Here is a 23482-nt window from a genome sequence, read left to right on the forward strand (position 1 = left end):
TTCATTCCAATGAGAGGTTCCCACCCTTCTTTGTAATTCTAACTAACTCATGACCCGTTTCAAGTCAGTGCATAATCTGTGGTCTCAGAGATGTACGTAGCTCTCTAAAACCTTGGCTATTGCCCCAAGACAATCTCTCTCTCCAGCTGGCACCAAAAGTTTTGTTCTTTTTAATTTTATTTTGCCATTCGGCGATCAACAAAATGCTGCATTAAGCCAACAACAACAATGACAACTTTGGTAAAGCCACACTTGGACTCCTGCATTCAGTTTTGGTCGCCACGATGTGGAGACTCTAGAAAGACTCTAGAAAGAGTGCAGAGAAGAGCAACTAAGATGATTAGGGGACTGGAGGCTAAAACATATGAAGAACGGTGCAGGAACTGGGTATGTTTAGTCTGGTGAAAAGAAGGACCAGGGGTGACATGATGACAGTGTTCCAATATCTAAGAGGCTGTCACAAAGAAGAGGGAGTCAAGCTGTTCTCCAAAGCACCTGAGGGCAGGACAAGAAGCAATGGGTGGAAACTAATCAAGGAGAGAAGCAACTTAGAACTAAGCAGAAATTTCCTGACAGTTAGAAGAATTAATCAGTGGAACAACTTGCCTCCAGAAGTTGTGAATTCTCCAACACTGGAAGTTTTTAAGAAGAGGTTGGATAACCATTTGTCTGAAGTGGTTTAGGGTTTCCTGCCTAAGCAGGGGGTTGGACTTGAAGACCTCCAAGGTCCCTCCCAACTCTGTTATTCTATTCTATTCTATTCTATTCTATTCTATTCTATTCTATTCTATTCTATTCTATTCTATTCTATTCTATTCTACTCTACTCTACTCTACTCTACTCTACTCTACTCTACTCTACTCTACCCTACCCTACCCTACCCTACCCTACCCTACCCTACCCTACCCTACCCTACCCTACCCTGTTGTATTCTATTCTATTCTATTCTATTCTATTCTATTCTATTCTATTCTATTCTATTCTATTCTATTCTATTCTATTCTATTCTATTCCATTCCATTCCATTCCATTCCATTCCATTCCATTCTACAAAAAGACAGAGAATTGTAATCCTGAATTTGTCAGAAGGGGGAAGCCAGGGAACACATGGGAAAGAGCGGTATACATTTGTAGTTCATTAATTAAAAACAAACAAACAAACAAACAAAAAAAAAACCCTGCAATTTTGTTTTGTTGTCCTTGCCCTAACCAGTCTTTGGAATGCAGCCCCTTAGAATACTACTCAAAATCCAAGTTTGTCTTTTGGCTTGGAAAACGAAAAAAAAGTTACGCATCTCTGGTTTAAATGAGCCGGAGGGCTCCAAGTTAAAATGGAAGAAAGCTGTTCTTAGTTTAAAATAGGAAGCAGGATCTTTTGGGTGTCCTTGATGCCTCGGTAGAGGAGAGGACCTCTGAGTTCTAGAAGGCCGAAAGCCCAGACAGAAGAGCCTGAGACAGACAGGTTCTGTGATTATAATTACGCAGTGTTCTTAACTGTCATTCTCGCTGAGAAATTACCTCTTTCCGTCTTTTCTGAAGAGAAAAAGAGATCTAAAGTTTGCACTGCCGTGCTTAAACGTGGGACTCAAAATTTGGCAGTTGACGGGTTTTCTGCTGTAATTATGGCTTTTTTAGTATCTGCAATAAAAATAGCTGATCCAAGGTCTGTATCCTTCAGTCTTTGCTTTCTGGCTTTCAAGTTTGAATAATAGCCTGGGTGAAGCCAGACGGGGACGAATAGACGGGGACCTTGAGGATTGAACAGTCTCATGCAGATACATCTTACAACAATTGGTTTAGTGACCGTTTCAAAGTTACAACAGCCACTAGAAAAAAAAAGTTACTTTAGAACCGTTTTTCACAGTTATGCTCTTTCCAACATCGCGACGATCATGGGATCAAAATTCAGATGCTGGGCCGCCGGTTGATATTTGTGAAGGTCATGGGATCCACTTTGGCGACCTTCTGACGAGCAAAGTCAATGGGGAAGCCAGATTCACTTAACAACCGGGTTACTCACTTATCAACGGCAGTGACGAAAAGTGGTAAAAATGGGGCAAAATTCACTTAACCAATAGAAATGTTGGGCTCGATTGTGGTCATAAATCAAGGACTACCTGCATAAGGACTTTGATGCGCTCCAGATGATTTTATGTATCAGTTCGCCAAAACCTTTGCTATTCGTCATACTGTTTCAATTGGTGGGAACTGATGCCCACAGTCCTTAGAAGTTCCCTTGTGGCCAGGGATGAAATCCAGCAGGTTCTGACAGGTTCTGGAGAACCGGTAGCGGAAATTTTGAATAGTTCGGAGAACCGGCAAATACCACCTCTTCCTGGCCCCAGAGTGGGGAGGGAATGGAGATTTTGCAATATCCTTCCCCCAGGAGTAGGGATGGGGATTTTGCAGTATCATCCCCCAGGAGTGGGGTGGGAATGGAGATTTTGCAGTATCCTTCCCCTGCCGTGCCCACCAAGCCACACCCACCCAGCCACACCACGCCCACCAAGCCAGGCCCACAGAACTGGTAGTAAAAAAAATTGAATTTCACCACTGCTTGTTGCCTATCCCAACTGGCTGAGAATTATAAGGCATTTGCCCATACTTTCAATATGTTTTTATCATCTTAACCCTTGTTATTTGCCAAGTTTGGGTTATGCTTTCCTTTTTTTTTTTCTCTCCACAGGTATGATGATCCAATCTCTGTTGATAAGGAAAAAATATGCAAGGTAGGCGTTGAAAAAAAAAGGGAAGGGATAATCCTAAAATAAACGAGGAAAAAAAAAATCCATCCAGTCTTTTGTATTTCAGTCTAAGGAGTTAGTTTTCTCTTTGGGGGGGAAGGGGTGTGTGTCAAAATAATGGCTGATCCAGGAAAAAAAAAGGTGAGTTAGGAGATACCTTCTGGAAGGGGCAGTCTTAGAAAAAGGGTGTAAAACGGGTGAAATCCAGCAGGTTCTGACGAACTGGTAGGGGAAATTTTGAGTAGTTCGGAGAACCGGCAAATACCACCACTGGCTGATCCCAGAGTGGGGTGGGAATGAAGATTTTGCAATATCCTTCCCCCAGGAGTGGGGAGGGAATGGGGATTTTGCAGTGTCCTTCCCCCAGAAGTGAGGAGGGAATGGGGATTTTGCACTATCGTTCCCCCAGGAGTGAGGAGGGAATGGGGATTTTGCAATATCCTTCCCCCAGGAGTGGGGTGGGAATGGGGATTTTGCAGAATCCTTTCCCTGGAGTGGGGTGGGAATGGAGTTTTTGCAGTATCCTTCCCCTGCTATGCCCACCAAGCCACGCCACGCCCACCAAGCCACGCCCACAGATCTGGTAGTTAAAAAAAATTGGATTTCACCACTGATGTAAAATCAAAGCAGAGTGCACTTGTTATAGAGGCAAGTAGATCCCTTGGAAGTGGATTACTATGAAAGGAGTAGAAAAGATGCTACATCCCACTAACTTGTTGGACTTGATTCAGATGAAAATTAAACGCAGTTCCAAACCCAGGATTGGAGATATTCCTTCCCACCTATACAGAATTACTAGGTTGAATTCACATCATCATCTTCTTTTAATGACCCCATAATCCCTTGCAGGGTGGAGTCTGTCTGGGCAATTGAATGGAGCTAAGTGTTTACTGGCCGGATGCCCTTCCTGTTGCCAATGCGGAGGGTTTTTTTCAGCAGATAATACTCTCATTGTGCCCAAAGAGAAATATCTGCCTCTACCTAGGATTGAACTCACAGCCTCCTGATTGTGAGGCAAGAGCGCCACCTCTAGGCCACTGCACCACTACCAGGTTGAATTCACATGGCCCATTTAATCTGATTGTTGAATTAACCCTTTTTGTTGCGGAATCGTAACCCAAACAAATTGATTTGAGTTGGTAGAAAACACTAAGCCAGAATCCTTGCTTGTTGTCAGAACATACTTGATAAGTGTTGACTGGCTTAATAGCACGTTGTGTGAATGCAACCCTTAGAGGCTGATGGAGCTCGAATGTCGTCATCTTTTTACAGCACAGCAGCTTTCTAGACCAGCGGTCACCAACTGGTGGTCCATGGACCACTGGTGGTGCGTGAGAAAATTTCGGTGGTCCGCAGAAAAATTATTTGCATTTTTTATATTGCACTAAATCAGGGGTCCTCAAACTACAGCCCCTGGGATGGATACGTCCAATGAACGTTTGTGTTGCTGCAGAGAGTCTCCCCCTTCAGGGTCTTTTTGTGCAGGTTGGAGGGGGGCAGAAATTCCGACTTGGGGTCTGTTTCAGCCTCCTGGTTGCGGGGTTTTGGTCTACTGGATTGGATGCACCGCCCTTCCGGGCTCTTCTTAGAAGTAGCTCAGTGGTTTATGGGAAGCCCATGCTATTGGTTGACATGAGGGGCAATATATCAAGATGGCTTTATGGTTTGACCTCCTTCCCCTTGAGGTATTGCTGAGCATTTGGATACAATGAGAGCAGGAAAGTGGTGCTCTAGCCTCCATTTATTGTTCTCTATCTTTCTTCTTCTCCCCTGGATGTGGTTCTAAATAGAACCGGAGGCTACAACCTGAAGCTATTTCCTAAAAGTGATGCGCGTAGCCTTTGCTCCAAGCTACCTTCCTGGGAAAATATCTATCTCAATAAAATAGAGTCAAGTATGCAGGAACTGGGCATGTCTAGTTTAATGAAAAGAAGGACTAGGGGAGACATGATAGCAGTGTTCCAATATCTCAGGGGCTGCCCCAAAGAAGAGGGAGTCAAGCTATTCTCCAAGGCACCTTAAGGCAGAGCAAGAAGCAATGGGTGGAAACTGATCAAGGAGAGAAGCAACCTAGATCTAAGGAGAAATTTCCTGACAGTTAGAACAATTAATCAGTGGAACAACTTTCCTCCAGAAGTTGCGAATGCTCCAATATTGGAGGTTTTTAAGAAGAGGTTGGATAAGCATTTGTCTGAAGTGGTGTAGGGTTTCCTGCCTAAGCAGAGGGTTGGACTAGAAGACCTCCAAGATCCCTTCCAACTCTGTTATTCTATTCTATTCTATTCTATTCTATTCTATTCTATTCTATTCTATTCTATTCTATTCTATTCTATTCTATTCTATTCTATTCTATTCTATTCTATTCTATTCTATTCTACTCTACTCTACTCTACTCTACTCTATTCTATTCAGTAGAGCATGGAGTTTAAGAAAGTTACTCTTAGATAGCCTACTGGGGACCTGGGCCCTTGGTGAAAAGCAGGCAAGTCTATTTAAAAACCAACAAGTTATCGTTCTTTTGGTAATAATCTGTTGCCTCATGCCAACATTTACTTTATGGGCGAAGAACATCACTCTGCTTCCTGCTTTCCTGGCCTCTCTGAACACATCCAGATTACATTTCCCTCCTCCTTCTTCCCCTGTTCGTTTCCATTATCTTCCATGCTTCAGTGGAGGAAAACTTGGAAATGGGGAATTGGCTTTAGGCATGCAAATTCTCTGTCTGTTTTAGAAGATGGTTGTGTCGAGAGAGAGAGAGAGAGAACAGATATATTTTAAGCAAACCTAAATTCTAGGGGCTGCGTTCAGTGAAGCTACAGGACAAATGCAGAATATGCAGCTAACGGTAGAAATGAATTTGCCAAGAGTTTTCCCCAATCCTTGGGGAGCCTTGGTGGCGCAACAGACTAAAGCACTGTTAAGTAACACCAGCTGCCTGCAATTACTGAAAGTTCAAATCTCACCAGGCTCAAGGTTGACTCAGCCTTCCATCCTTTTGAGGTAGGCAAAATGAGGACCTGGTTTGTGGGGGCAATAAGCTGACTTTGTATAAAAAAAGAACACCACTTAGGGGGGCCCGAAAGCCCTACTAAGCAGGTATATACAAAAGTATGAAGGCTATTGCTTAACGCATTGTAAGCTGCCCTGAGTCTCCGGAAAAGGGCAGCATATAAATCGAATCAATCAATCAATCAATCAATCAATAAATAAATAAATCGAAACCCCCACCCCCTGTAAAAGTATCCAGGTTTACTGCTCGTGCGAGTATGCTTGGAAGTTTCTATATAGTATGCATGAAGAAAGAATGGATAATCTTTACTTCGCTCTTGTATAAGGTAAAACTGGGAATGAAATGTAAATGAATGAATCCAAAGCACCCATTTATGCAAATTGCAGAATTCTGTTCATGGAGCAGAATCTGAGTTGCCTTGGCTGCTATTGCTACTATTGTCCTTGTTCTATGCAATGTGATGAATCACATAAGATTTTGCTGAGACTCTGACTAAATGTTCCATTACGTTTTGTTCAAAAAGCGGGAAATGGTTCCGTTTTCCTTGTTCCCCAAGTTTTTCTCCCCATTGTGGAATTTTTTGCCGTTCCTCATTGCTTCCTTTTCCCTGAGATGCCAATTGGTCGTTCTGGTGCAGAGTCTCTGCCTGTGTATTTCAATGCATGCATGCATGAGACTCCCCGGCTTGCCAAGACCTACCTGTTTCATTTCAGTGAAGGAGGAAGATCTGCCTGGGCCACGAAATCGGAGTGTGGATCTGCTTCCTCCATTGCAACCTCAGGTTTTGTGGGCAGGGGGGTTCCATGTGTGTTCTCATGCCTGTGGGGGTCAATTGCGGTCATACGTCGAGGACTACCTGTATATTCCCAGCTAAGCCAACTAATATGCCGGCTCTGTAAACTCGCTTAGAGAGGGCTGTAAAGCACTATGAAGCAGTATATAAATCTATTGTTAAGTGGGAAGGAAGGAAGGAAGGAAGGAAGGAAGGAAGGTCCATGGTGGTGCAGTGGTTACAATGCAGCATTGCAAGCTAATTCTGCCTACCGCCAGCAGTTCAATCCTGACCAGCTTGAGGTTGACTCAGCCTTCCATCCTTCCAAGGTCGGTAAAATGAGGACCCAGATTGTTGGGAGCAAGAGGCTGACTCTGTAAATCACTTAGAGAGGGCTGTAAAGTACTGGGAAGCAGAAGGAAGGAAGGAAGGAAGGAAGGAAGGAAGGAAGGAAGGAAGGAAGGAAGGAAGGAAGGAAGGAAGGAAGGTCCATGGTGGTGCAATGGTTACAATGCAGCATTGCAAGCAAACTCTGCCTGCCACCAGCAGTTCAATCCTGACCAGCTCGAGATTGACCCAGCTTTCCATCCTTCCGAGGTCGGGAAAATGAAGACCCAGATTGTTGGGAGCAAGAGGCTGACTCTGTAAACCAGTTAGAGAGGGCTGTAAAGCACAGTGAAGCGGTATATAAGTCTAAAGGCTAAGTGTTATTGCTCTACCCTGGTCCCTTGCCTTTCAAGTCTTTGGGATGCTCGGGCATAAGTGCCTTCCCTTTTGAGCCCACCTGGATCTGCTATGCCAATTTCCAAGCACTGCATCTTTTACCGACAGCATCTCGCTTTCTCTCTCGGTTTGCTCCTTCTCATGTGTGCTTAGGGAGAACCATAGTGAGATCGAGAGACGCAGGAGGAACAAGATGACCCAGTACATCACCGAGCTCTCTGACATGGTGCCCACCTGCAGCGCCTTGGCGCGCAAACCCGACAAGCTGACCATCCTACGCATGGCAGTGTCTCACATGAAGTCCATGAGGGGCACTGGGAACAAATCTACCGATGGAGCATATAAACCTTCTTTCCTAACCGAGCAGGTGGGTGGCTTCGTACAAGGCCGTAGAGGGTCTCGCAGGGGTTGGAGAAAACAGGAGGACCTTTTCTGACATGTTACAGGGAGGCTGGATTGCAGCTGGTCCTGTGCTGGAAATTTTTTCCATCTATCTTTAGAACGTTCTCCTTCCGTTGGAACGGCAGGGATTTTCTTCCAAGGGAGAATAGCTGATTTTTTTTGTTGTTGCTGTTGTTTTATGAGGATGCTGGGGTTTGGGGGCAGGGGTGAAATCCAGCAGGTTCTGACAGGTTCTGGAGAACCGGTAGCGGAAATTTTGAGCAGTTTGGAGAACCGGCAGATACCACCTCCGGCTGGCCCCAGTGTGGGGTGGGAATGGAGATTTTGCAGTATCCTTCCCCCAGGAGTGGGGAGGGAATGGGGATTTTGCAATATCCTTCCCCCAGGAGTGGGGTGGAAAGTTTTTGCAATATCCTTCCCCCAGGAGTATAAGTATAAGTATAATTTTATTTCTATACCGCCCTTCTCCCGAAGGACTCAGGGCGGTGTACAGCCTTTTTAAAAACACAAGACAAACATCAATTAAAAATTAAAAATTATTAAATAAATTCGGCTCAATTTAAAAAACCCCAGAAAATTTAAAATACCCCAATTTAAAATTATTATGTTGATAGCCCGGCCTGGCGGAACAACAGGGTCTTAAGTGCACAGCGAAACACCCGGAGGTCGGAGATCTTGCGTATTTCCGGGGGCAGTTCATTCCACAGGGCTGGGGCTCCCACAGAGAAGGCCTTCCCCCTGGGTGTCGCCAGCCGACATAACTTGGCCGATGGCACCCTGAGGAGACCCTCTCTGTGAGAGCGAACTGAGGAGTGGGGAGGTAATGGAGATTTTGCAATATCCTTCCCCTGGAGTGGGGTGGGAATGGAGATTTTGCAATATCCTTCCCCTGCCACATCCACCAAGCCACGCCCACAGAACAGGTAGGGGGAAAAAATGGATTTCACCCCTGGTTTTGGGGGGGAGGGGGTTTCCTTGCATACAAGCTGGTTGAAAGGTGACGAGCGAATGTCCTGTCTTTCCAAGTGCTTTCTGCTTTCTGGAGGTGAGCACTCCATCTCAGGTAAACCAGATGAAAGACAACAGCGTGGGTTGTCTTTTAAACAGAGGTCTTAAAACATGTGGAACAGCTGTAGAAACACAACCTTGCAAGTCTGTGTGTGATTCCTCCTCCTCCTCTCTCGTTTTGACTGCTAATGAACTAGAGAGGGGCTTGTCTGAAATGTTTTCTCACGTTGCTTTCTTGGAATGGGCTCAAGCCCCGTTTATCTAATCATTGCCTTGGGAGCGGCTCTTCCTCCTTCCTTTATGCCTTCTTCTCTGCTTCCCACCCACCCTTCCATTCATTCCCAAGGAAGAGTTCACCCTCGGATTGAAAGACAATGCAATCTTGGGGGCTGCAGAAATGTCCTTTGTATTTCTGAAGGTCTCCCCTCTAGCACAGGTTCTTCCCTGCTCATTATTAGCCCATTTAAAGATGGGAGAGTGGACAAAGAAAGAAGAACTTCCTTTGTTCATAGTGTCTGACAAACATCCACTGTCTGCTTCACAGCTGTCAACCTCATAACAACCCAAACCTGTAGCTGCTTTCTGAGATGCTCTCAAGTCTTTATCCTTATGTTGAACCTTCAGTTACTCTGGACAAAGGTATAATGAATGTCTTCAGGCTCCCTGAACCCAACAAGATGTAAATCTCAATCCTACAACCGCACATGGCTTCATTTGATTGCTAAGCCTGAAATTAGCAATTAGTTTAGTCTGCTAGTTTACCTAACCCCATAAATGTGAATGAGAGCTGCCCACAATGTCTCTCTCTCTCTCAAAGAGCCACGGTGGCCCAGTGGTTAGAGTGCAGTACTGCAGGCTACTTCTGCTGGCTGCCTGCAATTTGACAGTTCAAATCTCACCAGGTTTTAAGTTGACTCAGCCTTCCATCCTTCCAGGTCGGTAAAATGAGGAGCCAGATTGTTGGGGGTTATATGCCGACTCTGTAAATTGCTTAGAGAGGGCTGTAAAGCACTGTGAAGCAGTATATAAGTCTAAGTGCTATTGTTAAGTGGGAAGGAAGGAAGGAAGGAAGGAAGGAAGGAAGGAAGGAAGGAGGGAGGGAGGGAGGGAGGGAGGGAGGGAAGGAAGGAAGGAAGGAAGGAAGGAAGGAAGGAAGGAAGGAAGAGCCATGGTGGTGCAGTGGTTACAATGCAGCATTGCAGGCTAACTGCCGACTCCCACCAGTTCGATCCTGAATGGCTCAAGGTTGACTCAGCCTTCCATCCTTCCGAGGTCGCTAAAATGAGGACCCAGATTGTTGGGGGCAAGAGGCTGATTCTAAGGGCTAAGTGTTATTGCTCTTCCCAGTTCTTGCATTTCAAGTCTTTGGGAGCCGACCTTTTCAACTCAGCTGAAATCTCTTAGACACTTGACACTAAGAATGTTTTTTTTTATTGCAAACTACAATAATGTCACATTGGATTGTTGACCGCCCTGTGTCAACATGAGGTTGCAATTCACCCTTGCAACCATGGCTTGTTGGTTTCCTCCTCCTTTCTCTTTGCCCCTGTGTTTTGTGGCTTTGTAGCAGAATAGTTGTTGATGTAACTGACATCTCCTCCCTGAGAAATATCATTCATGCTTTTCACGGACGCTGTCTTTTTATTACGTCATATTTGAAGTGTAGTATGGATAATTAACTTTTGGTGTTGCTGCACACACACACACTGATCTGTCCCCGTACCCACACACACACAAACACAGCCAGCCGAGGGTTAAGGAAACACTTTGGAACGCACCCAGGTCTTATCTCCCACTTGGCAGTGATAGACACACCGTCTGCCAAATGCCTTTATTTTCACAAACAGAAAGATAAGGTACTTAACGTGCAAAAAGTCCAAGCAGAAATAATATTTCTCTCCGCAGTTCCGAACGAGGCTTTAGTGACTATCCAAGGTTTACTTTTGTTCGTCACAAGGATCACTGACCACTACCCTCTATTATATAGTCTCTGGGGTGTGGTCCAGTGACTCAGTTCTAATCCCTAGCACGCCTCCTAAGCTGCTGCAAATGTTTATCACGCCTTCGGAGGCGTGCGTCCAGGAATGATGTTTCCTCGTCACTCTGATCCGAGCCACCTGTCTCCCTGCTAATCTCCTCTCCCTCGGCCGGCACCTGAGACAGTGCCAGAGGGGAGGGGCCTGGAGAGGGAGGCCTGGCTGACTCCTCTTCCTCATGCTCGGAGCTTTCTTCCTCCGATGGGAAGGCTCAGAGGGCGGGGCCACAACACACACACACAAAACACACAAATTGTTTGCAGTCTATATAACACTCCACCTTAGGCTAAAAAGGGTCTTGAGTAGTTTATGATTCATTGTGTTGTAGGCATCCAGCTAGTGCCTTAACCCTGATGTGATATTTTATTTTGGCTGGGCATTGTATGTATATTCCAGACTGTAGGAAAAGACAACATGATGTGAGAGAAGTAATAATCTGTGTTTTCTAAAGTTTAGAGAATGAAGGAACGGGTAACAAATTATAGTTCATTTGCCACAGAAACACTTGTGATTGGATGGTTCACAGGAGAAGAAGGTATGGTAGATATAAGAGGAGTTGGTTATTTGTGTGTTGGGTGATCTTTCCGCTGAACATCACACCCAAAGTTTCCTCTCTCAAACTCAAGACTTCAGGAGAAAAAGAATGGAAGTCCTTGACCATATCCAGGAAGGTCTGAGGCTGTTTGAAATAATGGCTGGAATACAATGTAATTGTATTCAGTGCACTCTAAATGCGCAAAGTGTGTATTCTAGACACACTAGATTGTACAAATGCATCGATCCATGTCAATTTTCTTCTGTAATTTAAGCTCAGAGGCAAGAATGGGGACGTATCTTTTGGAGAAGGAAACGGTGGTAAGACAGTTCATTTCTTTTCAACCAAAATACGATATTATTTTATCCAGAAGGCCCCCGAGTGGGTATAGCAAGGATGGCAGCCAACAAGCATGGCAGCTAATGGTTTCATAAACGTCAAAACATAGTCAAAAACATTACTGAAGAAGCGTAACAAAGAAGTATGACAGAATACAATGAATAATAGTCACAGGGACCCATTCAATTTTAAGATGCATATTCCAAAACAGAAGGAGACGGTTATACAATAATAATTCTAGCACAGGATGTCCTCTCTCTATAAAAGGGCTTTAGCAGTAGACTTTGCTTTCTGACATGCTTGTCTTCCTTCTCTCAAGGAATTGAAGCACCTGATCCTTGAAGCGGCTGATGGTTTTCTCTTCGTGGTGGCTGCCGAAACAGGTCGGGTGATCTACGTTTCGGACTCGGTTACGCCAGTCTTGAACCAGCCCCAGTCGGAGTGGTTCGGCAGCACCCTCTACGAGCAGGTTCACCCGGATGACGTTGAAAAGCTGAGGGAGCAGCTCTGTACCTCTGAAAACTCCATGACGGGTCAGTGGCTTCTTGAACAGCTTCACTGTGGGGTGGGGGTGGGGGTGGAGATGGATACCCTAATACAGCTAGCTGAGGAATTCTGGGAGTTGAAGTCCACCAGGCTTAAAGTGGCCAAGGTTGGAGACCCCTGCCCTTATGGGCACTTCCCTTGTCCTCATAGCTTCCAGATCAGAGGTGAAATGCTACCGGTTCGGACCGGTTCGCCTGACCCAGTAGTAAAATATGCTACCAGTTCGGACAAACTGGTAGTAAAAAAAAATGCTATTTCCGAGAACAGCTGTGCTGCGTGATTTATATTCACTAGAAAGCGGGAAATCCTGCTTCCTAGAGAATCTAAATCATGCAGCACAACTGTTCCCTCCCTTGCTGTTCTACTTACCTTTGCAGACTCAGAAAAGGCTTCTTAATCCTTTTTCAGCACTGCGCAGTAGCGCCTGTGGGCGAAGTACACATTTGGCGTGCACCACACATGCACATGCGTTTGGCGCGCACACAAAGCGAACCGGTAGCAGGCTTCAGAGCATTTCACCCCTGTTCCAGATGTATTGAGACTACAACTCCCAGAATTCTCAGCATGTCAGGAATTCTGGAAGCTTCAATCTCATAGGTGGAGGGCTCCATATTGAAGAAGTCTTATCTTTTTTAAAAAAAATAAATTTTATTCATTTTCTATTCATTACATTCCTTAGTGCTTAATAAACATTGTGTTGTCTGAGTATTTAATTTGCTTAGCAATATAAATGTCGTTTTTATTTTCCACCAACCCTTTCTTCCAAACACTGGTAAAATAAATTCCAAGTTTGATAATATTCTGTATCTTTCTGTTTCAATGTAAGTCCGTCCATTTCCGCACAGTCTAATATCTTCTTAATTATCTCTTCATCTTGAGGAGTTTCTTCATCTTTCCAATATTGTGCGAAGATAATCCTTGCTGCTGTTAAAACATGTAATACTAAATGCATACTTCTCTTGAAGAAGCCTTATCTTAATGGCTTGAGCTACCATACAGATATCTACTTACAGTAGCGGCCAAAATTGTGGAAAACTTTTGGGGAAAGTGTATTTTTGAGGTTTGATGGCTAATAACACCTCTTTTTTATGGAGTTTCAAGATAATCATATTCCACTGCTGGAATGGCCTGGGAATAGATCTTAACCCAATTGAAAATCGATGGAGCCGACTAAAAAACTTGTTAGTCAGAAGCGACAGAAGTGCGGCATATAAATTGGACTAATAAATAATAAATAAATAAATAAACACAGCCCACTCTGTTAATTAAGAATAATTGCATCTGGGCTTATTTTTCATCTCTCCTTCCACTATCCCTTGTATTTCTCCCAATTTCTCCTTGTTTTCTTCAAATAAACATTTGCAGTGTCAGCTCCTTTCTGATTTATCCTCCTCTCCCTTCTATTGTTTTTTTTGTGTGTGTGTGTCTTTTGGGTTGTTGATAGTTTTTCACGGCACCGTCTAAATTTAATCGCCAGCTGTGCTGATACAACAATTTTTCCCCCCAGTGTTAAATAGGTTGTGTTTGGTTATGACAGTAAAAAAAAAAAAAAGCCCGTAAGTTTGGAATGCATACAAGAGAAGCTCGAGGTCTCTTGAATGTTTTTTGTGGTTTTGTGTGAAATGCATATTGGTGAGAACAAAGGGAACCAAAGATTGTTTGTGATGTGGTGCTGATTTCTAGGTAGTTTGTTACTGTTGTTCTTTTTTTTTCTTTTTCTTTGAGCCACTGCCTCCATTTCATTTTGGCCATGGCTTCCCCTGTCCCTTGGCTGGGCTGCTGAATTTCCATCTACAGTAGTTGTTTGCAAGAGATGCAGAGTGGGGGGGGGGAGGGCTTAGGGGGAAGATTTTGCCTCTGGCTTTCGTGCACATTTTTTTTTTCTTTTTCAGGATTCTCTGTGCTGTTTATGGATTTGACTTCCTTTCCTTTTTGAGTTGCTGACCCTAAATGTACTCTGTTTTTTCCTTGAAGGACTTTCATCTGCTTCTGTTGCAATTTCTTTCTTTCTTTCTTTCTTTCTTTCTTTCTTTCTTTCTTTATTTATTTATTTATTTATTTATTTATTTATTTCTTTTTGCATGAAATTTTTACCAGGGCTCCAAAAAAGATAATAATACATTGTTTTTGTTCTCCCCCTTTGGTACCTTCTTCCTTTTGTCTCTGTTTCTCTGGCATCATATTTTTCTATTTGGCATCCCCTCCTTTCTTTCTTTATGCCTGAGATTCATATTCTTATTCTTTTCCTTCCTTCCTTCCTTCCTTCCTTCCCTCCCTCCTCTATCTTTCTATCTATCTATCTTTCTATCATATGTCTGCCCCCCCTCTCTCATCTATAATATGTGTCTGTCTGTCTGTCTGTCTCTCTCTCTCTCTCTCTATCTTTCTATCATGTCTGCCTCTCTCTCACACATCTATAATATGCCTGTCTGTCTGTCTCTCTCTCTGTGTTCTTTATCTATCACCTGTCATCTATCTATCTATCTATCATCTATCTATCTATCTATCTATCTATCTATCTATCTATCTATCTATCTATCATATGTCTGCCCCTCTCTCTCATCTATATGTCTGTCTGTCTCTCTCTATTCTATCTATCTATCTATCTATCTATCTATCTATCTATCTATCTATCTATCTATCCATCCATCCATCCATCCATCCATCCATCCATCCATCCATCTATCTATCTATCTATATATCAATCATATAGCTGCCTCTCTCTCTCTCATCTATAATATGCCTGCCTGTCTGTCTGTCTGTCTGTCTCTCTCTCTCTCTCTCTCTCTCATCTATCTATCTCTCTATCTATCCTGTTTTCCCCAAAATAAGACATTGTCTGATAATAAGCATGGCAGTAAGGCCAAGCACTTATTTCAGGGTTCAAAAAAATATAAGACAGGGTCTTATTTTCAGGGAAACACGGTATCTATCTATCATCTATCTATCTATCTATCTATCTATCTATCTATCTATCTATCTATCTATCTATCTATCTATCTATCATATATCTGCCCCCCCCTCTCTCTCTCACACACACACATATCTTTCATGTATAATATGTCTGTCTGTCTTTCTGTCAGTCAGGCACATTTTGGAACCATCCATCTCGTCCATAGAGGGACTCTTATCTATATTTTTCTCCCTATCCCTTGTCCTGACATTTCTTTTTAAAGTTGACCATTTTTTCTATACTCCCGACATCCTCTTTGTATCTGTCTTTCTGACACTTATTCTAACTTTATTTAACCTGCCCTCCCCTGTGTCCAACCCCATCCCCGTTCTCTTTTTGACTTCCTCTGCTCGCTTCTGCTCCATCTAAAATATTATGTTGCAGACTCTTTTTTTTTTTTAAAAAAAAAACCCATTTGGATTCACATACTTAGGAATGAAATTCTGCAGAAGAGCTGCTGATGTTTTTTGTTTTTTTTCTTCCCTTCTAATCCTCAACTTCCACCGATGCTTTCACAGGTTTTTGGAAAAGGCATCAAATCTTTTTTTTTTTTTGTTCCATCCAGTTTTTTTTGTGGCTGGTTTGAGACTCTCTGATCTTAATAACTACTAAAATGTTTTTAATGGACGGTATTTCTTATTATTTTTTTTCTCCCATTGGATTGTTTCGCTTTAACCTTACATGAGTTAGCAAGCTTGGAAGAAGAAGCAGGGAGGACCAGAGCAAACACACATTTTTTTTTCCTCCCGGGGGAGAATAATGTGGCTGCCTTGACTTTCAACCTGGCAAATCATTTGGCTACCTCAAGGCCCTTTCCCAGTACTGCAAACAGATTTTTGCACAGAATAAAAGGTCAACAGAAGCCTTCAAAGAGACTTGCACTGCAGGATGCCCAGCTGTTCCCCCATCCCCCCCTTTCTTTATGTTTTTTTTTCCCCTCCACAAAATCTAGTTCTCCTCAGGCAAGGGGAGATTTAATTGAGTTGATCTAGTTTGATGTTCCTCTGGTCATCAGATCCTCTATTAGATTGAGGAATCAAAGAGGCTTTTAAAAGATCAGAGTACTTTGTTTTATCTTCTGCATGTCCCTGTCCTCATCCTGCCAGAAATAAAGGTTTCATGAGCTGTGGTGGCTCAGTGGTTAGAGTGCAGTACTGCAGGCTACTTCAGTTGACTGCTGACTGCTTCAGCTGACTTCAGTTCAGCAGTTCAAATCTCACTGGTTCAAGGTTGACTCAGGCTTCCATCCTTCCAAGGTCGGTAAAATGAGGACCCAGATAGTTGGGGGCAACAGGATGACTCTGTAAACGGCTTAGAGAGGGCTGTAAAACACTGTAAAGCGGTATATAAGTCTAAGTGTTATTGCTAAAGTGGAAAGGAAGGAAGGAAGGAAGGAAGGAAGGAAGGAAGGAAGGAAGGAAGGAAGGAAGGAAGGAAGGAAGGAAGGGCCGTAGTGGTACAGTGATTAGAACACAGTATTGCAGGCTAACTCTGCCGACTGCCAGTAGTTTGGCAGTTCGATCCTGACGAGCTCAAGTTTGACTCAGCCTTCCATCCTTCCTTCCGAGGTGGGTAAAATGAGGACCCAGATTGTTGGGGGCAATAGGCTGACTCTAAGATGACTTTACAGCTTAGAGAGGGCTGTAAAAGCACTGTGAAGTAAGTCTAAGTGCTATTCCTAAAGTGGGAAGGAAGGAAGGAAGGAAGGAAGGAAGGAAGGAAGGAAGGAAGGAAGGAAGGAAGGAAGGAAGGGCCGTGGTGGCACAGTGATTAGAATACAGTATTGCAGGCTAATTCTGCCAACTGCCAGCAGTTTGGCAGTTCGATCCTGACGAGCTCAAGGTTGACTCAGCCTTCCATCCTTCTGAGTTGGGTAAAATGAGAAGCCAGATTGTTGGGGGCAAGAGGCTGACTCTGTAAACCATTTAGAGAGGGCTGTAAAAGCACTATGAAGCAGTACATAACTAAGTGCTATTGCTATTTCAGCAAAACTTGTCTAAAATAATGATAAGGAAGGATGGAGAGAGAAATTCTTTTGTTTATTTGCAGAGCGTTCCGGATACTTGCCTGGCAAAGGAGATACACCATGATGGTTCTTGTTTTGTTTTGTTTTTTAAAAGTGGGCTTATAAATTAGGGTAATTTAAAAATACAGGTAAACAATGGGGAAAGAAAAAGAGACTGTGCAACTGGACATAATTTGCCCTGAGGCACCCCCAACCCACTCAGTCTAAATGCATTTGGATTTCAAGATCCATAAAACATATGAAGAACGGTTGCAGGAACTGGGTATGTCTAGTTTGATGAAAAGAAGGACTAGGGGAGACATGATAGCAGTCTTCCAATATCTCAGGGGCTGCCACAAAGAAGAGGGAGTCAAGCTGTTCTCCAAAGCACCTGAGGGCAGGAGAAGAAGCAATGGGTGGAAACTAATCAAGGAGAGAAGCAACCTAGAACTAAGGAGAAATTTCCTGACGGTTAGGACAATTAATCAGTGGAACAACTTGTCTCCAGAAGTTGTGAATGCTCCAACACTGGAGGTTTTTAAGAAGATGTTGGATAAGATAAGATAAGATAAGATAAGATAAGATAAGATAAGATAAGATAAGATAAGATAAGATAAGATAAGATAAGATAAGATAAGATAAGATAGATAGATGATTGATAGATAGATATAGATATAAAAACAGGATGACACAACATACATAAAAAGATAAAGGCAAAGCTTTATACAAAAGACTATCTACTTAATAGCTTTGCAGATTCTACTTCTTACATGCCTTTACAAAGCAGAAGAGGCATGTGCATGCATTTTAACGTGCAAGATGCTAATGTCAATCGCTTGTTTTGTGATAAAGAAAAGGAATTCTAATTCATATTAGGGGATATAACGTTTGTCATTTGGCTTAACTTTTTGAAGGAAAACAATGTGGTTTTGGGGGGCGGAGGGGAGGATGAGGAATGAAATCTTCCCTAATCAAGTTTATGGCTTGCATTTCTCCTCTGAGAGATAGTTGAAAGGTTAAAAGCAAAACAGATGATCAGGGGGCTGAAACAATTCCTGCTTTTTTTTCTTATTGTGTAACCGAAAAACATGACTAAGCAGATTCAGTGGATCTTATTTTATTTGGCATGTGAGCATGATTGCATCCTCTCATTTGCACTGTGATTTCGTAAGGAACCATAACAGGAAATACGCTTACATTATAATGGAAAGAGTGACAGAGCAGGGATCGGCTTATTTTGATTAACTGCCTTTTATTGAATTAAAGGACACGAGTTTTGCACCGAAATCAGTCTACTGTAATATTAGAAACGGAGTCTTGTAAAACAGTAGGGCGTTTGCAGAGATTAAGACCAGCGAAAAACAAGTCTGCCTTTCAGAAGCCGTCAGATCTGCAGATGTTGATAGCTTCAGCAGCTGTATGCGGCTTTAGTTCGATGTCCGGTTGCAAGGAATGTTGTTAGCAAGCAAAGTTTGCACACCCAGAGGGAATCCAGATGTTGAAGGAGTCAGATTGTCTATGTGCAAATGGAAGATGGATTAATCAGCAAAACAGTGCTGTAGCAAAGTGACATCAGACCAAAGAGAGGATGCGAGAACTTTTAACACTCTTGAGTCACTTTTGAATAAATAGCCCCCGGAGTTAGAAATTTAGAAATCATTTTGTCCTTTGAAAAAAATGGAATAAAATATTATCTTGTTTATCTTTAAAGGATGTCTGCTAAGAGCTTTTATGACTGGGTACTCTTACAGTAAAAAGCCATGGTTTGTTACGTAAACTACTATTGACGCCATGCAATTTGCTAAGCTTAAAACAAAATTCATTTTGCTAAGAACGCACTAAGATTGTGTGTTTGAAGCAGTGGTGAAATCCAAATTTTTTTTACTACCGGTTCTGTGGGCGTGGCAGGGGAAGGATACTGCAAAATCTCCATTCCCACCCCACTCCAGGGGAAGGATACTGCAAAATCCCCATTCCCTTCCCACTCCTGAGGGAAGGATATTGCAAAATCTCCATTCCCACCCCACTCTGTGGCCAGCCAGAGGTGGTATTTGCCGGTTCTCCGAACTACTCAAAATTTCCACTACCGGTTCTCCAGAACCTGTCAGAACCTGCTGGATTTCACCCCTGGTTTGAAGGCAAGGATAATTCAGAATGGCTGAAATTCTGACTTTTGATTCATATGCAATTTATCCGTCTTGATGCACTCGATAAGGAAGGCAACAAGCTAGGAAATGTTGGGCACAGCAAACCAGAAACTAACCAGGAAGCAAGAGCTTCCTGTGACTTTTGAAGCCAGATTTGCCCTAACATCTCCTAAGTGAAAACCAGCTTCAGATGCTGGCATCCGTCTTCAGTTTTTTGGGACATACAAACTGGGAGCTTTGATGGGAATAAATGTAATAGAAATCAAGTTTTGACTTTCTTCCACATGAAAGGTTGGACTTTCTTCCTTCAAAACGTATCACATTACTTTTTTTCCCATTCCTCCGAATTAAATTATTTTCTCAAGGCGAAACATTTCCAATTCTTTCAACTCTCTTCTAAAGTCTTAATTTCTAATCTCCTGATCATCCTTGCTATGCTTCCTTTGGATTATTCCAGATTGCATCTTTCTTAAAGGGTGGGGCTCCACATGGAATTACTCAAAAGCAAACGTCACAGGTCATGCCAGTGAATTCCCCATTCTTCTCTTCTCTTTTGCCTTCTGAACGTGACCTAAAATGAAGTCTACTGTTGTTGTCCTTTAGCAGAGCTGTCTACAGTGGGATCCATAAATATCCCTGAATTCTGGTACTTGCATTCACATTTCTTTTTTGTTTTTATGTTTTTGACCCATGCTTTCCTTGTAGCTGTCAGCATTCCAAGTAATGCACCCATAGAAAGCAGAACTCCGAGGCAGATAGATTCCGCAAAGGACAATTTTATTGGATAGATCATACTGGCACAACTGGTAAAAACTGACTCTGAAAGACTTCAGATCCTTCAAAGGGACTTATATAATGCTCATGTGCATATGAGCATCGGTGAGAGGTAGCATAAGCAGATAGTCATTCTGTCTAAGACTTGCAAATTGCCTGACTTGACAGGGCAAGACATTAGAACCGTGATGGCGAACCTATGGCACGGGTGCCACAGGTGGCACGCGGAGCCATATCTGTGGGTATTGTTTACTTGATTGCTTGGTTCTCCAATGAACAGGGGAGGGGAGGGGAGGGGAGAGGAGAGGTCTTAGAGATTCTTTGGTTGGGCTGTTTTCTGTTGGCTTGTTTGGCAATTTCTTGATTGGGGTATTGTTTACTTGATTGTTGGGTTCTCCAATGAAGAGGGGAGAGGAGAGGAGAGGGGAGGGGAGGAGAGGAGAGGAGAGGAGAGGAGAGGTCTTAAAGATTCTTTGGTTGGGCTGTTTTCTGTTGGCTTGTTTGGCAATTTCTTAATTGGGGTATTGTTTACTTGATTGTTGAGTTCTCCAATGAGGAGAGGAGGGGAGGAGAGGAAAGGAGAGGGGAGGTCTTAGAGATTCTTTGGGCTGTTTTCTGTTGGCTTGTTTTCTGTTGGCTATTATTATTTATTGGTTAATCTTTAGTGAGATTCACAGCCTTTGAGGCTGGTTAATAGCTCAGCAGCTCGAGTCCTAACCAAGGACCTAGGAACTGTTAAGGTATCATCGGAGGATGTAAGCTGTTCCAAGTAAGGTGGTTTTTTGTAGAGTCAAAATGTTCAAGTCCGGCAAATTTAGAATTTCTAAATAGTGGGGTAGCCCTTTGGGTATTGCTCCAAGGGCTCCAATTACAATCGGGACAACACACGATTTCTTTTTCCACAGTCGCTCAACTTCAATTTGTAAGTCCTGGTACTTTGTGATTTTTTCTTGCTGCTTATCTTCAATTCGTGCATCACCAGGTATTGCAATGTCAATGAACCATACTTTTTTCTTTTCAACTATTGTTATGTCAGGTGTGTTGTGGACCAAGTGCCTGTCAGTCTGAATCTTAAAGTCCCACAAGATCTTGAGTTTCTCATTCTCTAAAACTTTCTCAACCTGATGTTCCCAGTGGTTTTTGCTGTACTCAAATCCAAACTTCTGGCACAATTTCCAGTGAATGATTTTAGCAACACGGTCATGGCGTTGTAGGTAGTCAGTTTGTGAAATTTTGCTGCACCCACTGATCAGGTGGTTGACTGTCTCTTCTTTTTCATTGCAGAGGCGGCATTTGCTGTTGGTGGTAACATGTTGAATTTTTGCCTTCATACAGTTTGTGGCTAGGGCTTGTTCTTGAGCTGCCAAAATAAAGCTTTCTGTTTCTTTTTTCAGTACTCCTGATCTTAACCAGTTCCAAGTTAGTTTCTGGTCAGCTTTGCCTTCAATACTTTTCAAGTATTGGCCATGCAGAGCTTTGTGTTTCCAATTTTCAGCTCGCTGCTCAATTACTTCTTTCTTATATTCTGCTTTTGTTTTAGTTGTCTTTAAAAGGCCTCCTTTATTTACTTCCTTAATCATTGGTTCTTCACTTTTCTGGATGTAACCATTCAAGCTGCATTTTTCTTCTTCCACAGTCTGCTTTACTTGTAGGAGTCCTCGACCACCCTCTGCTCTTGGTAAATATAATCGGTCAACATCACTTTTAGGGTGCAAGGCATGATTCATTGTTATAAGCTTCCTTGTTTTTCTGTCCAAATTGTCTAACTCCATCTGGGTCCAGTCAATTATTCCTGCAGAGTATCTAATCACAGGTATAGCCCAGGTATTTATGGCTTTTATGATGTTTCCTCCACTCAATTTGGACATTAATATCTTACGAATTCGTCGAATGTACTTGGCTGAAGTTAATTCCTTGACTTTATTATGCATTAAGTCAGAGGCTTCTAAAATCCCCAAGTACTTGTAGCCTTCTTCTGATTTTACTGCCTTTATCATTTCTTCATTCTCTAGTTCTATTCCATCCTCTTCTATGATCTTGCCTGCTTTGGTTGCTATTGTTGCACATTTGTCAATTCCAAACTGCATACCAATGTCTTGGCTGAATTCTTTTGTGTTTTCAATTAATAAATTCAGTTCAGCTTTTGTTTTACCAAACAGCTTCAAATCATCCATGTACATCAAGTGCGAGATTTTCAGTCCTTTCTTTGCAAGTTCGTATCCACAGTTCATCTTCTTCAAAATGATTGTCAGTGGTAGCATTGAGAGTATAAAAAGTAGGGGTGAAAGGGAATCGCCCTGGAAAATGCCTCGTTTAATTTCAACTTCACCCAGTTCTTCTTCATTAGCCATAAGTTTCGTTTTCCAGAGGTTCATTGAAGATTCCATGAATTTTTGTATGTTGCTGCTGATGCCTAATATTTCCAGGCATTTCTTGATCCAGCTATGGGGAACTGAATCAAATGCTTTCTTATAGTCTATCCAAGCCATGAACAAGTTGGTTCGTCTTTTCTTTGAGTTCTTTAGGATTAGCTTGTCGATCAGCAATTGATCTTTTGTTCCTCTTGAGTTTTTGCAGCATCCTTTCTGTTCTACAGGAAGCAAGTTATTTCTTTCCAGGTATCCATAGATTTGGTTTGCAATGATACCAGTAAGAAGCTTGTATGTTGTTGGCAAGCAGGTGATTGGCCTATAGTTTCCAGGGTCCTTTCCTTTTTCTTTATCTTTTTGGATCAAAAATGTCCTCCTATTATTATTATTATTATTATTATTATTTGGCAATTTCTTGATTGGGGTATTGTTTACTTGATTGTTGGGTTCTCCAGCGAAGAGGGGAGGGGAGGGGAGGGGAGGGGAGAGGAGAGGAGAGGAGAGGAGAGGAGAGGAGAGGAGAAGTTCTTCCAAGAACTTCTCTAGTGAGACTTTCCCAAATTAGAAGGCTGGATAATCATGAGGATTGGAGAGTGATGGAGCGAGCATTGGATAACAAGGCAAAACAGCAAGTACAGTGCCAAGCATCAGCTCACAAAGCCAGCTAGAAGGCATTGTCCCAAGAAATTCTGAAGTAATTTTCAAGCAGCCTGAGAAAAACAACCTCATTCATGGTGGAGAGGAGAACTTTCAGGAACCGTATTAGTTTCATAATTGGAGAAAACCTTGATCATCATTTGTGGTTGATGGCCTCTCTCTCTGCCATGCTTTTATGGAAGCCTAACAGGAAGTTGTTTTTGAAGGTTACGAGAGTATTAGTCACAAAAACAGGCCTGTATTAGTAAGCCTCATTGCCAGAGAATTTGGAACCACATTCCAATTTATTGTGATTAAAACAGCATCGGATAGTTTTGTAGTTGCTTATGTTTTTCATTAGGTTCTTCATCGTTTACTTTTCTACACCATTACTTTGCAGGTTCCTCGTTTCTCTATATTAAAACAAAGGAAAAATAGTTTAGAATCTACCAAGATTCTTCCGGTGTTTTTTTTTTTTAATTC

The 23482-nt window shown here is 42.6% G+C and overlaps 1 protein-coding gene across 5 annotated transcripts in view; it reads left to right on the forward strand.

Moving 5' to 3' along the window:
- ARNT2 (aryl hydrocarbon receptor nuclear translocator 2) overlaps positions 1–23482 on the forward strand; it is a 104258-nt gene that overhangs the window by 25996 nt on the left and 54780 nt on the right. For 4 of the 5 annotated variants that reach the window (XM_034421392.3, XM_034421393.3, XM_034421395.3 and 1 more), the window contains exons 4-5: positions 7403–7616; positions 11889–12102. In XM_034421392.3, coding sequence (XP_034277283.1) covers positions 7403–7616; positions 11889–12102 — 428 coding nt within the window. Of the gene's footprint in view, positions 1–2686; positions 2721–7394; positions 7617–11888; positions 12103–23482 lie in introns of all 5 variants that reach the window. The other variant, XM_087877919.1, reaches the window with a different exon arrangement.

The sequence above is a fragment of the Pantherophis guttatus genome, chromosome 13 (genome assembly GCF_059756535.1).
Source record: "Pantherophis guttatus breed Tessera chromosome 13, ASM5975653v1, whole genome shotgun sequence".
NCBI classification, from domain to species: domain Eukaryota; kingdom Metazoa; phylum Chordata; class Lepidosauria; order Squamata; family Colubridae; genus Pantherophis; species Pantherophis guttatus.